The sequence below is a fragment of the Lacerta agilis genome, chromosome 2 (genome assembly GCF_009819535.1).
Source record: "Lacerta agilis isolate rLacAgi1 chromosome 2, rLacAgi1.pri, whole genome shotgun sequence".
Lineage (NCBI taxonomy): Eukaryota > Metazoa > Chordata > Lepidosauria > Squamata > Lacertidae > Lacerta > Lacerta agilis.
The window spans coordinates 85,421,706-85,439,856 of record NC_046313.1 but is presented as its reverse complement, the minus strand read 5'-3'; the positions used below and the strand labels follow the sequence as shown (position 1 = coordinate 85,439,856).

General features: G+C 40.4%; 1 protein-coding gene across 1 annotated transcript in view; it reads left to right on the top strand.

Moving 5' to 3' along the window:
- Positions 1 to 18,151, top strand: part of IFT122 (intraflagellar transport 122) — a 62,670-nt gene that overhangs the window by 37,454 nt on the left and 7,065 nt on the right. The window contains 8 exon segments of the mRNA XM_033141132.1: positions 5,642 to 5,803; positions 9,053 to 9,219; positions 10,078 to 10,249; positions 11,096 to 11,198; positions 12,760 to 12,900; positions 15,098 to 15,195; positions 15,537 to 15,637; positions 17,176 to 17,341. Of these exon segments, the coding sequence (XP_032997023.1) occupies positions 5,642 to 5,803; positions 9,053 to 9,219; positions 10,078 to 10,249; positions 11,096 to 11,198; positions 12,760 to 12,900; positions 15,098 to 15,195; positions 15,537 to 15,637; positions 17,176 to 17,341 (1,110 nt within the window).

The following is an 18,151-nucleotide window of genomic DNA, read 5'->3' as shown; positions in this document are numbered from 1 at the left end:
AATCACATTCATGTTTTGTTACGCCTCTCTTAAGAATTTGTTTCTGTTTAGGTGATGGGCACTGAACACTCGACAAGCCACAACAGTATTTATTGCTAGCAGTTACTATTTTGATCCATAAAGTACCTAAGTTACTAAGGAAATGGTGCCAATCCTGAATGGAATTCCAGTTAAGTGGAACATCACCTCCCTCTCCTCCCTTCAAATGTCCCTCAGTTGCTGTTCTGGCATTTCCCCCACCATCCAGGGCATATTGTGAGCCTGGTGGGAAGTGGGGGAAAGAAGAGGAAGGAGGAGTTCAGTTGTGCAAGCGGAAGGCCTTGCAGGGACACCCCACCTGTTTTTCATTATTTATTTATTCGCTTTCTTTTAGCATTCCGGTTAGGATTCTTTGACAGACCAATTCTTAATCTCTATATCCAGTTTTTCTCAAGCGGGGAGGGCTGTATTTCTGTTCCTGTGAATAATCAGGTTGGTATGCCTGGAGATTGATTCTGTTAAGAGAGGTGGGGGGGGGGGTGTGAATGGACAAAGTGACACCTTTGTAGAACACTTGAGAAATAGGCCAGAGAGAATGGGGTTTGAAATTGTTTAGTGGGTAATTAAAGTAAAGCGTGGATCCATTTCCATCTCCAAATGATGTTTGTGGAGGATTAGAGGAGAGGGAAGGGAAGGGGAGTATGGTGGCAAATGCCCCTTCCCAAAGAGGGATATGCAAAAGGAACCATATTGAGTGGTATATTTTAGTCTTTGTTCTAAGATACCAAGTTATTAAATTCTTGCATATAGCCAGGCCACCTTTCAGCATAAGTGATGTAAATGCCAAAAATACTAGGGAATAAAAGGCTTGTAAGCGGCACACTGTGCTTTTTAAATAACATAAATATCTTTCGATCCTGCTGCCGGTTCTGACAGGATTGAGAGACAAAGTGCTACTTTGAACAGCTAGAGAGGTAAACCGTCCTAGGTGGTCTGGCCAATCATTCTTTTTAGATTTTTGAGAATATTTGAGTAATATACTTAAGGCCATTGCTTTTAAAAGAATGTGGTGTTCTTAGAACAGTCACTGCTACTGTTGGGATTCTGACAGCACTTGTGTGCAGGCATATTCATGAGTGTAAATGCACTCTCTCTCTCACACACACATATACAATGTGCACATTTCCTCAAAGAAAGCATCTTTCCATGGCAGGAAAATGGTTTTATTTCCACTAATACAACACACATTAGATGGGCAGGGAAAATATAAGATGATGATGATGATGATAGCTGGCAACCAATTAAGGTTAGTCCTTCCTGAATATGTAGATTTATTTCACTGAGAGGGAGACATGTTAGAGAGTTCATTGTACATGTAGCTATCCCACTGATGGATATTTTTATTCCATTGTAGTGACTTTGAAAGTTCTTCATTAAAATTTATTCTTAGCTGTCTGTCAGAGACAACTTTTTATAAAAGTTATGCTCAGTGCCATGTTTCTTAACTAGAAACTATTAAATTTAAAATGCAAAGTACTTAATTAAAAATATAGGCATTTCCATGCTGTTGATCACCATAACAACAAACTGATAGTGCAGATGGTGACCATTAATTTTTAAAATAGAAATAAAAGCAACACCACCACTTTCTGATGTTTACAACCTTGGTTATTAAATCTGCATTATACTATAAAATCTAAGGCTACCAGACACTTGAAATTCCCTTTCATTCTCCTGTTTCTGTATTCGTTTTGCGTGCCTTCCATAACCTTGTCAAAGTTGTAAGAGCTTTGCCAAGAATCACACATGTCAGCAAGTAGAACAAATGTAAATAATACACATTTTTCAAATGTGTTCAGTTTGTATTTCTTTCCTGGCAGGTACTGGAGAAGGAGGAAGGACAGGACTCATGGGGCAGTAAGTGAGCAAGGCAGAAAGGGAGTGGATAGATAAATTTGGTAGAACGGCTAAGGACAATTGCAGGTAGAAACCAGGACACTTCAGAAACATCACCTGGGCTCCTAACCAGGGCTTTTTTTCAGCCGGAACTCAGTTGCGGCACCTCTCAGGTGGATGCCATTGCCATTATAAGAGAGCGAGGGAGGTGTTCACGGTGAGTTCTGGCACCTCTTTTTCTAGAAAAATAGCACTGCTCCTTACAATTTTTTTCACATACTTAAAAAAGTTAAAACAGAGATTTTTCAATGAATTCAAGTGCATACTCCAAAGGTAGAAAAAAGGTAAAGGTAAATGACCCCTGGACAGTTACGTCCAGTCAAAGGGGACTGTGGGGTACGGCACTCATGTCGCTTTCAGGCTGAGGGAGACAGTGTTTGTCCACAGACAGCTTTCCGGGTCATGTGGCTAGTATGACTAAACCACTTCTGGCGCAACGGAACACCGTGACAGAAACCAGAGCATACGGAAATGCCATTTACCTTCCCGGCACTGTGGTACCTATTTATCTACTTGGACTGGTATGCTTTCAAACTGCTAGGTCGGCAGGAGCTGGGACAGAGCAATGGGAGCTCACTCTGTCGTGGGGATTCGAAACACTGACCTTCCGATTGAGAAGCCAAGAGGCTCAGTGGTTTAGACCACAACACCACCCGTGTCCCTTATAATCCAAAGATCCCGGCATAACTTGCATTATTTTCAAAGGGGCTTCTGCAGAACAACAGGATCCTAATGCCCCACCTGAAATTCAAGCATTTTATATGTATGTATCTGCCTTTGTAAGGCAGTCAACTGGGAGGATCCTTTTGGACTAATTTGCATTGCAATTTCTACTGCAGACTGAAGAGTCCAGTCATGGATCAGCAGGGTTTGCTGCAAATGTCACATCTGTAAACTTCATTGACCAAATGCCCTGCTTCTTACACTCAGATTTATCATGCCATGGAAACTGTTTTACACAGCAATTTTGTTTGCCTGTATCATCATCATCATCATCATTTTTATTTATATCCTGCCTTTTCCCCAGATTGGGACTCAAGGCAGCTTACAGATAAAAATCCAAAAACACAGATAAAACAGAAAAGGCTAAAAACAAAGTCTACTTCATGTAGTTGCCATAGTGGCCCACTTAGTATTATGGTTATTTTAAGTCATATTTACAGACATGCTTGTATCAGAGCTTTGGGCTTCTTGGTTTCTTTGTGTTATCTCTCTCATGCATAAGCCAGTACAGCCATTGCTTTTTTAAGAAGCACCAAGGGCCTTCATTGGTTGTCCTGGGAAAAGATACCCATAATGATGAACTGATCTTAACTCAGAAATGCTAAGGATACAATGTGAACAGTGGAGGTGGAAGCTGTTGAGCTTTCTTAACAACTGCAAGTGCATAATTTCTCATTGACAGGCAGGAGGGCAATGAGAATACATGTTTGGTAGATCAGCACCTTTGACTGATCACTTTCCCGCCATATTTAGTCTTTCATTAAATTACAAGTTATCAATTGGTGCCGGGTAACAATTTATTAACTCCTTGAGTTGTATAATTGAGGGTTATCCCAGTGCAGTCTCAGGCATTTATAGCTCAGGGTAACATTTCTGATATGACATCTGCTTTCATTCCTTGGTGATCCGCTTGCTCTCCGCTGCCTTTGGGAGAATAGGGCTGAGAGTCCTCCTGTAGCCATAATAAAAAGCATAAAAGCAACTTGTGTTTTGATATACTGATTATTCCAGTACTGATTTGCTCAGTATCTAGCTGCCTTTTGTACTGTGCTCTTTGCTGGTGAGTTCCTCAAGAATTTTTGATCATGGATCATTGTGTTTGAAGGAGACTACATTCTTTGCCTCAGTGACTGGCACCATTTCATTTGAGTAAGTTTCAACTCAGTCCTTCATGTGACTCTTTATGTGACAGAACTATTATCTGAAAGAGCTCTAGATGGTTCCAGCCATTTCCTTATAAGCCTTTTTTGTCTGGCCGGTAGACACCAAACATCACAAATACACTCTTCCATCTTTCATGCTGAAAGTGTTGATATATTGCAATGTATCCATGGAATCCTATTCCTTTTGAAGTTGCATTTACCTTGGACTGTAGACAAGAGCAGCATTGCAGTAAGCATTGGTAGGAACAAGGTTTGACATGTTGCATAGGATTTGTCTCCATATCATGGCAAGCTAGAATTGATGTCACCTCTCAGATCTTGGTTATCATTGGGAAACCTGCATGTGCCTACTGCTTGTATGTGATAAATTTATTATTATGCTATCTTGAGGCGAAACACACAATAGTGCTAAACTGCGGTTCTTTGAACGTGTTTCAAAATATTTATTCTGAGATACACAAAAGTTTCTTTTGCAAAAGAGCTGTCATTAGCCTTTTTGTCTTTAGCCTTTCCACCAGTCTGTGGGTGATACTCAAGGTTGGTAATCCTCAGTGTACATCCACTGAAAACTGCCTAAGTAATTTCAGCCCATTGGTTTCAGTGGGTCTCCTCCAAGTACGACTTGGCTGGATGTCACCTAGTATCCTAGTGGTTCCCCTCCCTGCGAGAAGTGAGGTTACAGGGAACCAGGCAGAGGGCCTTTCTTGGTAGTGGCGCCTGCCCTGTGGAATGCCCTCCCATCAGATGTCAAGGAAATAAACAACTACCCGACTTTTAGAAAACATCGGAAGGCAGCCCTGTTTAGGGAAGTTTTAAATGTTTGATGGGCAGGGTACATAGCTGTCAACCTTTCCCTTTTTTGCGGGAAATTCCCTTATAGCATTGGGAAACAGCAGGGGGGGTTGACAGCTATGTATATAGCAGTGGGGAACAGCAGGGAGGGTTGACAGCTATGGCGGGGTACAAATAAATAATTATTATTATTGTTGTTGTTGTTGAAATCCACATCTTAGGTAGCTTTTTGCCTCATGATATAACCTGTATTAGAAATAATAAGGAATGAGAAATGTGATGAATTTGGGTTTCATTTATTTGGAGACATTTCATTTGCAAGTTTTATGAGAACTAAAAGTATTTTTAGAAATGAAATTTGGGGTAAAGAGGATTACAATAGGAATATATCATTAAGAACATCTTGGAAATTTCAAGATAAAATACTTCTTCACCTGGACCATAGTTAGCACTCTTCCAGGATGCAGTGATGGGCACCAACTTGAATGGCTTTAAAAGAAAATAAGACAATTCACAGAAGACAAAGCCAACAGCCTCAATGGCTGTGTTTTACTGCTGTGTCATAAGTCTTATGCCTTTGAATACCAGTTGCTGGGAATTTCAGGTGGGCTGTTGCGCTCACGTCCCGCTTGCAAGCTTCCCACAGGCCACTGTTGGAACAGGATGCTGGACTATGTGACCATTAGTCTGATCTAACAGGCTCATTTTATGTTCTTCTTGGGTACTGCATTAAGGTGTGAGCCTGCCTTGACTTTTATGTTAAGTTAAATTATATCTTATAGTAATGGGATATGTTCCGTTTTTTTACTGGGCTATTGAATGGGCGGGGCAGGAGAGAGACTTAACATGGAAAGCTTACTAATGGTGCTATTGATGTTAGCAGGGCTAAGTCAGTTTATGTGTCAGTAATCCAGTTTAAAAGCTTTGTGAATCACGGCTTAATATTTTCAGTGGCTCTAGCCAGTCTTGTTTCCTGCCTGATTATGTTTGCTAAAACATTTCCTGTCCTTTATTATTATTTTTTTCAGGAGAGGAAGAAGCGTGGAGAGAGCAACAATGACTTGTTTCTAGCCGATGTTTATGCATACCAAGGAAAGTTCCATGAAGCAGCCAAGCTGTACAAAAGAAGTGGACATGAAAACCTGGCTCTTGATATGTACACTGACTTGCGCATGTTTGACTATGCAAAGGTACATGGATGTGATTTATGGGGTGTTTATTTAAACTGGCTCTGGCGTCCAAGAATCAAGCAGTTTCCTTTTGGTGCATGCATTTTCTTTGGTTCTTATTTTCTGGAAACTCCTGGTGAATGTCACTGACCTAAGTAACTAACCTCTCAGGAACTTTTCCACACAGCACGTAGTTAAACTATGGAATTCACTCCCACATGATGTATTGATGACCACCAATTTGGGCAGTTTCAAAAACGGATTAGAGACATTCTTGGAGGATAAAGCTGTCAATGGCTGCTAGCCCTGATGGCTGTGTACTACCTCCTCCAGTGTTGGAGGCAGTGTCCCTCTGGATACTAGTTGCTGGGAATCTGAAGTGGGGAGAGTGCTATTGAACTCAGGTTCTGCTTCCAGGCTTCCCATGGGCATCTAGTTGGCCTCTGTGAGAACAGGAAGCTGGTCTAGATGGACCTTTGACTTGATCCAACAGGGTTCTTTGTATGGTCTTAGGAACCTACATGGTGGTATTGTGTTGCATTACTATGCAATAATGTGGTTTAAAAACTAGGATTCCCATTATATCTCGACAAGTTTCACAATACCAGTTAACAGCCTCTGAAATAATCTTTGATTCCTTTGATCCTGTAAATGAACCCTGAAGTTGTTTTTGTATATGTCTGCAAATCAAATTCCCATGTAGAAATAAGTTGTACACAATATGAAGAATGTGACAGTTTTACATGCACTTTCATAAGTTTTATGTTGCAGACTTTTAACGTCTTCTGTGGTATTTTTCTTATCAAAAACCTTGAAAATCAGTACGCTTTATAGTCTCATTAATCACTTGTTACAGACTTGCTCCATCCATTACTGGACATAAGCTTTGCCTTGGCGCACATATTTCTAAATTTCTTTTCTGTTGGGGGGAAAGGTCATCTGAAATGCAGATGGTATTGTCAATGTTTGAGCAACACTGCCTTTCTCTAGCAAGTTAGACTAAAAATTGCAAGGTCTTAATATCAGTTTGTGTTTAAACTCCTCTGAAGCATAAATCTAATTCATAGAGTAGAAATTTGTCATCATGCTAATATGAATTTTCACAGTGCTGAACCAGCTTAGAGTAAAATAAAATCTTTTCAGGGTAGCAGAGCTTCATATAGAGGCTAATGACATATTACACACATTAAGCCCTGAAAGTTGGGTTTTCAGTCTGTTTATTTAATGTTAAAGAAATAGCAGCTCTGAATGAAGTAGCAATAAGGGATTACTTAACTCTTTCTCCATCCTCTCAGTCTCTCCCCCACTTCAAATCCCTCCTCTTGAAATCTGCTGTTCCTTTAAAAAAAAAAAAATCACACAGCTGCCAGAGCTTCATTACACATATTTGCATGTAATGAAGTTAACTTCATGGACAAAAGAGCAACTAAACTGAGTCAATTTTATTCAGTGGTTGAACTTTGGTTTGCCAGTACTGCTTTTTAAAAGAGTATGCGGATTCTTATTTTTTGCCTGCTACCCTCAGGCTACTAGACATTTGCAGAGCCTGTCTCTTGAACCTTGATAGTTTCAAACGACCCTGGACAGTTTGTAGTTGGGAGGGGGGATCCTATTCTGTGGGGACAGCTCTGGAGATCATGTGCATAAGGGACCATAGACTTCTTATCAGTATACCAAATCACACATTACTGTCAACTCACAAGTAATTAATTGCAGTTCAGGAAACTGAACTTTCTGCTTCTAATTTATTTCAGTGATCTAAGCTACAAAATGCAATTACACAAAACAAACACTGTCTCTCTCATTTCTTGGTTCGGCTTCTTCGCAGTCAAATAAAACAAAATGCTCTTATTTTTAACTGGACCCCACAGAACAGCAGGATGTTCTTAAGAAGAATTGAATTTAATGTTGGTAAATGCTGTTCTGGGCTCACAGTCGCTGCAATGATGCTATATACCAGTCACACGAATGGCTAATTCAGAGTGGTTACTTCATTTCACTTAGTGTCTGATCTCTACCGGGTTGGGCTCTACCTTAGAGTCCTGTAGTGTGGTACAATCTAGCAACTGGATATATTTCCTTGCATTACATTAACTAACACCAGTCTGCTGCAGGGATGTGCCAGGATGACTTATGGCACTATTTCACCCAACACAATGTGATTTCCTGCAGGCTTGGTTACAGTTGTGTCCCATTCTAAGTATGTGCTTACTCTGCTTCGAGCAACAGGATTACTGTCACTTTTTGTGGCCTCCTAACTGATCAGTTTCTTTTCTGTGTTTCTCTGTTCCCTCCACACACACCCCAATAGGTTGTAGCCATCCTGTATCAACTGATAGGGTTGTATGCTAGATGTGTGTCAGATTCACAGCCCTTCTCGTGCAGCAAACATTAAACTAGCACAACAGGTACCCAGCCACAGGGCCTTTTCCTTTACTGTGCCATAAGTATTTTAGTAACATCTGGGGTTTGTGTCAAATATGTTAACATCTCTCTAATTATCAGAGGTGCTTTATGGTCTTTGTAATACATATTTTTCAAAACAGTCTAGCAATTTAGGCCTCTTTGGTTGCCATTTTGTAAATGTAGAACCTGGGAGAGAGAGTACAAACTCATGGTGTCTTACAGAATCACAGGCGGTTGCCCCTTCACGGAGATGCCAAAAACTGAATCGGGGGTATGAGGTGTGCAAACCATGTTTCCTGACTCTTTGGTGAGAGACCTTCCTTGTCAGAATCCAGCACTCTGTCTCCTGAGCGACTCGTAGGAGAACACTAGTAAAAAGTAATGTTGCGTTTAATGAAGTGTTTGGGTCAACTATCACAACTATTTTCGACCAGATTTCATAATTGAATCCATTGGCTTTAGGACCTATTAAATTGTAAGACTGACCTGTGTAGAGAAAACTGTCACCTGTCTTTTAACTTTATTTACAGACGTTGTTCTTGGCAAGTCATGGAAAGCGGGCAAAAACTGATATTTCGTTGGTTTTTCCTCCAGAGAATTTTCTGCAGACATTCTGTTTTCTCTGTGTTCAAACTATGAGAGTTCTTGTGTATTTTGTAATACCAGTCATGCTTAAATCTAATCAGTTGATTTAGTAATTTATTCTTTTTTTACTCCTCATGTGATGTAAACTGCAATTAAGTTACCAGAGCATATTGAAAAGTGAGTTGGTAGGGAAATGGGTACCAGGTATTTGGAATGGGCAGTTGGCACAGTGAATGCTACAGGAAGTATCATGATTGTCATCTCCTGCACTTTTATCAGGAATTCCTTGGCTCTGGAGATCCCAAAGATACAAAGATGCTAATTACAAAACAAGCAGACTGGGCCAAGAACATCAATGAACCCAAATCAGCTGTGGAGATGTACATTACTGCCGGCGAGCACATGAAGGCCATAGAAATCAGCGGAGATCAGGGCTGGGTTGATGTGTATGTCTTGATTTGTTTTTTTCAGAGCTATATGCTGCCATCTTTCAGCAGAAATGTTGCCTATTTTTTCTGGTTGTGCTCACTCTATGGGTTGCACAGGTTGAGGGAGGGAGATCCTATTGGCATAGTGGGAATGGGGTCTGTAACTAGCGAGAGACGTAGAGCACCCCTGAATTACTTAGGGGCTCAGTTGTGCTAGTTGTTGTACAAATCTGTAAGTGAAGATAGTTGAAGATCATGATGCCTGTGTACTGATTTGATTTACATGTTCAGCAACCCTGTTTTCAAAGCATTCATCCATTCGTTTGTACTTTTGTGTATGGCTGCTTTTACACAAAATTGCATTCCGAGTGGCTCTGAGCATATCAAATGAGTAGCAACAGATAAAAGAATTCAAAACCATGGTATGAAAAATTAAAATTACAAGAACAATTATAAGGACATTCTTCAAGGTTATCTATAATTACTCTGATTTGTTGAATGTTGGTTTCAGAGTCTTAAGAAAACACTGCTGAAGATAAAGCATGCATGAAATATGAATTCCTTAGGATTTTAATAGGATTCCAGAGTCTGCATCAAGGCTGCAGACTGGATTCTCTGTAGCAAGGCTGAGCCATGCACACTAGAAGTTGCAGTTTTGTAGCTGGAAGCTTTTGCTTACAGTCCAGGAGTCCTTTCTGGTGAACAGGCAGGTTTATAGTTTGGCAAGGAACTTGCTGGACTATACATGTAAACAAAAGTGCTCTGCCTTCATACTTAGAACTCTGTACAACAAGTTGCATGCAAATGTTTTTAAGAGGTAGCAATAACTAAGAGCTTTATAGCCACTGATGGGTCGTCTTCTTCTTCTGCATCTAGATTGATTGATATTGCTCGGAAGCTGGATAAAGCTGAGCGCGAGCCTTTGACAAAGTGTGCCTACTATTTCAAAAAGCTATTTAACCCTGGCTACGCAGCGGAAACCTATACAAAGATTGGGGACTTGAAGGCCTTGATACAGCTCCATGTGGAAACTCAGCAGTGGGATGAGGTAAGTACAACTTATTTTTCATCCCCTGGGTATCTGAATCCTGGATATATCCTTGCCCTTAAATCTTTTCAATTGCATAAACAAAATTTCTCCTTTTTTAATACATAACTTGAGTTGCGTGCATGTCAATGTTCTGTCATGCATTTCAGAGTAACCTTGCTACTTGAGGATAAATAAACCAGTTGTATGAGAAGCCTGTCACCTGAGGAATTCCTCAGCTACAGTGAGCTATTTACCTCAGATGCTGATCTGTGACATCTTTGTGCCACATGGGATTCATTTTTTCACAAGAAAAAGAGGTCAACAGAGGGAAAGAGAGAATGGTTTGTGGGAGATGGCATTCAACTTAACACAGCGTGCTACCCTTTTGCCATTTTTCCCTGTTGTGTGGAACTGCAAAGCCACCCTTAGGGTTTTCTGGTATAACTGAACTAATGCAGTTTACCAAAATCTGAGTGGATCTATGCAGCCCATTTTTACTCAGGAATCGACCTCTCTGTTCAGTGGCAGATAGAGATGATGGAAGTCATAGCCCAAACTATCTGGAGGGCACCAGGTTGCGGAAGGTTGTATTACAGAATTCATTTTCAATTGTCTGGGGGAAGCATTACTTATTGAAATGGCGTGCTGTTGATCAATTTCTGTCACAAGGCACCAGTTCTTGACTGTAACGCAAACCAGGTCTGAAACCCAAGACCCACATGTGGCAAACCACTTCAATTTGATTTCATTGTTTATTTGCCATCAGGAACAGTTCCTCAGATGTATTTGTGAATTGGAAAATCATTTATGTTCAGCTATGTTTCTCAGCAAGCATGTTAAGAATGATTTTTATCCTGTACTTAGGCATTTGCTTTGTGTGAAAAGCACCCTGCATTTAAGGATGAGGTCTATGTTCCTTACGCTCAGTGGCTGGCAGAAAATGATAGATTTGAAGAAGCCCAAAAAGGTAGGACAGCATTGCAAGTACGCCTGTGCGTGTGTTTGACTAAAACGTTGATAGCACTCAACATGCCCTGGGAAAGTTCCAAGGAACAAAAGTTGGAGCACTTTCTCTTTGAAAGTGATGCTAAAATTTGCATTAAAAGCCAAAGAAGACTCTTAAATGGATCTTACTCAATACTTAATTTAGTTGTCGGGTAAGCTTCTTGTTGTCACTAACAGCAGCAACAAATTTAATACAATATAAGTTCAGTAAAAAGAGCAGACAAAAAAGTATATTCTACATCTAGTATTTCTACTCACTTTCTGCTCCTTGATAATAATTTGACACACATATATATTCTGTATTATTATTATTATTTTTAAGGCATGTACTGGTATTGAGGAAAGGATTATCTCAGCCTGAATAACTAGAATGGTAGCAGCTCTCAGGAGAGCTAGAAAAGCATTTGGCAGTCTTGCAAATTCATACCTAGTCTTTAGTAACAAAAAAAGTAATAATGAGCCTTTGTGTCCTTAGCATATCAGTGGAACACATGAGGATTGCTTCCCTAGCCATAGGGCGGTGATGAGTCAGACATGAAAATCTATGAGAATGCAGTTTGTAGAGCAGCAAATTCTGTGTATTACCTTTCATAAGCAGTTCTGTTGTATAAGTTGCACATGGGAATAAGACCATTAACAGAAAGCGTAGGAGTGTGAATTAACCCTGAAAGTTCATTCAAATTTCTGTTTTGAGCTTTTGTAAAGCATATATTTACTGAGTAGAATCTGGACCAAGTTTTAATTTCAACTAGTGACTCTTTATATTTTGAGCTTATGTGCGCTTTACATTTTGAACTTGGGTGCATGAACCTGATTTTAAATGGCAAATGCATATATGGCTTTGTTGATTTGGAAGTTGATGTGTGTGTTTTAAGTGACAGGGTTTCTCAGCAATGAACAGGAAGCAGCAAGGACTCTGCTTTCACATTTATTGCAGGGAATGCTGATCACTTAAATGCTCATGTGCAATTCCTCAGCCATTACTGCTGCTGATGGGTTTTTTGCCATTTTAACTTGGGTTTGTACTGAACCCAAAAACTAAAGTCTGAATTGCTGTAAATCTCTTATGTGTAGGCTTTCTTTTGGTCAGAATTATTTTGCAGCTATTGAGACACAAATAAATTTGATTGGCCCCTTAGCTAGATAAACACCCAGTTACAGTTTTCCTCACTTCACTGCTTTTCAGTCCATTTAGTGCTGCTGCACAATCTTATTGGTTTCAATGGGTCTTTTCAGGAACCATACAGAGGCAACCTTGAAATAAATGGGAGTTGTGTAGCAGTAGTGCTTGGTGGATTGTGCCCACAAAGTACATGAAAGAAGCCTGAGACACCACAAAAGCCACAAAGTATATTTTTGAAGTATCTACTGCTACATTAACTTCCCCACAAACATGGAAAAGACTGGGGTGTAATCCCTTTCATCTGCTCCTTTGTTTAGTTGTGGGCTCTGTTCTTAATTTTAATCAAGTTAATTGGTTTAATCACTTTGTAAAATCTTCTTTATTTTGGCCCCCTTTGCAGCATTCCACAAGGCTGGCAGGCAAACCGAGGCCGTAAAAGTGTTGGAACAATTAACTCGCAACGCTGTGGTAGAAAGCCGATTCAATGATGCAGGATATTATTACTGGATGCTGTCCATGCAGTGTTTAGATATCGCTCAAGGTAAGGAAATACAAGCAAGTTTACATGTAATCTGTTCATGCCTGAAGGCAGAACATCTCTCAGACTCTGACGGCTTAACTGAAAACTCATTGTGAATTGCGTTGTACAAGACTTTTGAGTTTTGTTATATTGTACATATTATGATCTTATCTTTTCATGTATGGCTGAGAAGAGAAACCTCATTCTTAACTCTGGCTCAAGCTATGTCTTCTAAGGAAACTAGGTAACTTCTGTTTCTCAAAAAATGGAGGCACACACATCTGCTAGGGAAGTCCAAGCTCAGTCTGATTGAATGAGCAGCATGGGTTGGTCATGCCCACCTATTCATTTCAAGGTGGAGGGCTTGTCGACAGTCCTGCTCTTCCACGGGCTTTTTGCTCTTCTGGTATTCCTCCTTTGGGATCCTTAAAAAATGTTCATTTATTTAAAATGTTTGTCTCCTGCCCTCCTCCTCCTCCTCCTCCTCCTCCTCCTCTTTTTTTTTTTTTTTTTTACTGATCCCATGGTGGGGTTCAGATCATACAACAACGACAGCAAGAGCAGAAAATACAACAGTATGAATATGATTAAAGTTCCTGTTAAAAAAAATAAAGTTCCAGCAAAATTTCCATAGGTTGATATCATGCAGATGCCTGTGGAAACATAATCATTTGGGGTTGCTTCCAGAAAGAAACTACTGTTGGTGTCAACTGAATCTCCAAGCTGAGAGTATTCTGCAACTGAGGTGCCAACATCAAAAAGGCCCTGTGCCATGTTACTGCTAAATGTACAATCCCTTGGTATCAGAGCATCAGGAAGCACCTCACCTTTAAAGATCTTAACATCTTGATAGGTCAATGTCAGGAGAGGTGCTGTTGTGGACTTTATTTTTGTCCCCATCCATATGCTTTTCCTTCCAATATCCCAGGCACAAAATATGGGGACAAGTTTTGGGTTGGGGTTTTGGTCTTCATTTAGGAAGGCTCACTGTGGCTGTTGACATCTGCCATATATCATTCCTTAGCATGCTGCTCAGTGGGTGGCCAGAAGGCTAAAGTTCAGAGCTACTGGTCTTTAAAAGTGAAAGGCTTTTACAGGGTAGAGAAGTTGGCATTCATTAGTTCTACTTGAACGTGATGCTTGTTCTGGCAATAGCATTGGAGAAGCTGAGCCGTGGGCCCAGGGCCCTATTGGGCAAGCTCCAGAACTAGGGCTGCTGGAGAGGTTTCTCAGTCTAAATGCTCTTGGTCAGTTTTACTGGAGAAAGGAGGTTTCAGAAGCCATTTATGAATCTTTACACTTCACTGTTAGGTAGCAATTCTTTGCTTAGGGGGATTTAATGTGTAGATAACTATGCTGAGGAGCACAGCCTCAACACCCAACTCAAACATGTTTAACTGATAGGTCCCACTGAGTTTCCTGCTGAGTACTCTTGGGATTGCAGCCTTTGCATACAAAATAGCTTAAACTATTTCTTTAATGCATACAGTGATCTTATAAAGCTGGCAGCTTATTGTTCCCATTTCAGAAAGTGGGGTTTACACCAGGAAAAAGCAATTTGCCCAGGAACATGTCAGTCTGAGAGCTGATTTTGGCTCCATATTCATTATTCCCACTGTCATAAGATGCTGTCTGTCCCTAGTTTTGTGTGACCCAAAATTAAGGCGGAGCAGGCATTTTTTTTTTTTAACAACACTGTAAGAACATTGGTATCATTTTGCCAGTACTCTTAAAATACTGTTCACTGAGTAAAGCGCTGCCCTGCCTGTGCACACTTACATGGAAGTAAGCCCTATGGAACACAATGGGACTGCCGTCCAAGTAAACCTGCACAGCAGTTGCAATAATATTGTATAAATTATTCTAAAAATGCTTGTTCAGTCTAAATGTAAACATGGAAAATGTTATTCCCTTTAGTTATAGCTTCTGCAGATGGTGTTGCTAGAAATATGCTCCGCTATTAGCTATGGCCCCTGGCTGTGTTAAAACTATGCATTTGTCTTCTTAATTTTCCTGCTTTTAAAGCCCAAAATGACATATAAAGCTCACCAAACTACATAAGCTATACTTTGAGGCACACTTGCTCAGTGGTGCTAATCTCTTAGGGGTGTTAATGCAGTAAGCAGGATGGGTCTGTGATCTTTCTTGAGTAAGTCTCTCACTGTAGGTTGGCAACTGATCAGAGGTTTTATATTGATGCTGCCTTTCCCTCCCTCAGACAACGAGCAGCAGAAGACTGAAATGTTACAGAAGTTTCACCACTTCCAGCACTTGGCAGAACTTTATCATGCCTATCACTTCATCCACAAATGCACTGTAAGATTTTCACATGGAGCTTCACAGTTAGTTCACTCTTTGTCCTTTGAAACCATTCAAAAGACTGTTAACTGATGCAATGTGTTTCTTAGGCCTCTTGTGTCTTACCCAGCATATCCTCTCATGGAGAGGCTGGTATAAGATTGTCCCCTGAGTCACTTATCTTTGTGGACTCTTTCTTTAAAGTTGAGATTAGATCTAATCTGTTTGGATTCTTCAAGTGTTGTTGCTTTCTGAATAAAGGAAAGCAGTGTGAGGCAAGATAGCGATCAACTAATGCTTAATTCTGTGCATTTCTTTATTAGCTTAACCTTTAATTTTTTTTATTTTTAACATTGCAGGAAGAACCCTTCAATTACTACTTGCCTGAAACACTCTTTAATGTGTCTCGGTTTTTACTTCATAGCCTGACCAAGGAAACACCTTTGGGAATTTCTAAAGTGTATCCTTTAAAAGGCAAAATCCAAATTCAAGAGCTGACAGGCCAAGCAGAAGGCTCATTGGTGTTGTCTGTTACTGGCGTGCTGCAAAAATCTATGTGATCCTTGCTGTCTCAGAGCTGCATTACATAGAATGTTGTTATTCCATCCTTTGTGTGATGTTTGAACCACCAACCCTCTTAAACACCGGGAAGCATAAAACACTTCCTGCATAGCTTAGGAAACAAATGTGAATCGTACAAAAATGTTGCTTAGAAAATTAGCCCTTTACTTGGGCAGATGAAGTTGAATCTGACCCAGGGAAGCTTATGCCACAACAATGTGGTCTTCACGTTGCCACACGACTCACCATTGTGTTTGCTGCAACAGACCAGCATGGATTCCTTTCTGGGGTTTGTCACTGTGAAGGTTGTAGATATGTTGCACTTGCCATAAGGAGTCTCTCGACTGGACATACAGTTTAGTTCAAGGCATGCAAAGTCCAGGCAAGTATCTGGAATGTAACTGAGCTTTTCCTCCCACCTCTCCATGGATGAATGTGTGGGACAACTTGCTTCCTGTCATTTCCTTGGTTACATGCAAAAGGCCCCATGTTCAATCCTTGGCATCTCCAGATAGGTCTAGGAGAGACTCCTATATGAAATCTTGGAGAGCCAAGACTGACATTGTAGACAGCACTGAGCTAAATGGATCTGACTGGCTCTTGACAATCCTCATTTTGGCCTGGCTCCAAATATGAAACTTCCTTTGTTTCTGTCCAGAATTGCTTTTCTGGAAGCTTGGTCCTGGTCTCCACAGACCACATTTATGACCAGCCTGAATTCAGGATGGCCTACATCAAGTTTAAACTGCATGGTGTGTTTTCCTTGGGATTTTTGAGTTTCTAAGATAAACAGGCTTCATTACAATAAGAGGATGACCAAGGTTTTAGGGTGGCTTAGTTTCTTGAAGGAGGTTCCTCATAACTTGCCCTTTTCTGTTCAGTGAAGTCCAGTTAACCCAGCTTAAGTAAAAATATTTGAATTGAGGCCTGTTAATTCCTGTCAAATGCATTTAGTTTATCTAGATAGCAGATTTGGCCCCACTTGCTGTCTAATCACCTTTCAACTGGAAGGAAGCACCCTTGTTTTTTGTAATGGACTTTGTTATGAAAAACAGACTGTAGTGATGCTTGTCTACTGGCTTCCTTTTGCATGCAGTAATTTATGTTGCAAGGTAGAGGCATTTTGACCAACAACAAAAAAAGGAGGTTCTTTTAAGAAAAGCCATCTTCTCTGTGCAAATATCACTAATTTAGAAGAAGCACCTTTCATATTGATGGGATTTCTCTTTCAAAACACCATCCCCTTCAGCCATCTAGCAGTTGTTTCACATTTTGTTTATGTAAACATGCTTATGTAAACAGACTTCTCCGACGGAGGCCTCTTCCATGCCCTGGCTTTGGTTGTGCTTAAGCACATAGCTTCTCTGATTAAAAGCAATGATGCGGGTTTTTTTCCTGCTTGCCATATTTATGTTTTGTTCCTTAATTTGATTATAGCAATACGTTATTTGCCCTGGCAAAGCAGAGCAAAGCTCTGGGGGCTTATAAATTGGCTCGTCATGCCTATGACAAGTTGCAGGGGCTGCAGATCCCAGCTAGATTTCAGAAATCAATTGAGTTGGGAAGCCTGACGATCCGGTCCAAGCCTTTTCATGACAGTGAAGTAAGTTCCCATTTTGTATTTTCTCCATTCCCCCCCCCCCCCTCATATTTGACATGATATGAGACCACACTGGCACGTTTACATCATCTGAGACGCGTTGTGAGTAAATGCACTGCTTCTGCAGAAAAAATATGATGTTATATGTCGTCTCCTTATTAAAATGAAGATAGGTGCGTTGCATGTTCAAATGTATGTCTTTCAAGAAACTGCCTCACCCACTTAATCCCCACATGCTATCCTGGTTGATACTGTTGCGCTGCTTATTCCCACCACTCTGTGGCATACTTCACCTTATTTATTTCATTTACAACATTATTTATAATCTTGCCGGCCCTTCACCATAAGTTCCCTGGGTGGGCAACAACGATACAGTATACAAATATAAAAGCAGGTAAAAGTGGTTCAAGAATAAAACACCCCAAAGAGTTCCAAATGGAAGATAACAGTGATTATCTAACAGTGCAATCATGTCTAGTCAGAAGTAAATTCATTGAGTTTAGTGGGGCTTACTCCCAGGTTGAAGTCTAAGGGGCTCTGTTTTCATGTATTCCCATAAGCATTTAGTTCCTTTCTTCTCTCTGGGACTGTTCACAGTTGGTCTCGTATGTTTGGGCCTACCCCATTCGTCAGGCTCCCCCCTTTTCCAGCACTTGGGACTCATTATTCTTTGTAAATCATGTTTTTAAAAGCTTGCCTTCCTCTTTTTAGCCATTGTCTGAGTCTTGCCAATGTTCTATAAAATTCTATCTAAAGGGGCGTGCAAATCAAAATAAATTGTATGGTGCAAATGCTTAACCTTAAATGAACAGG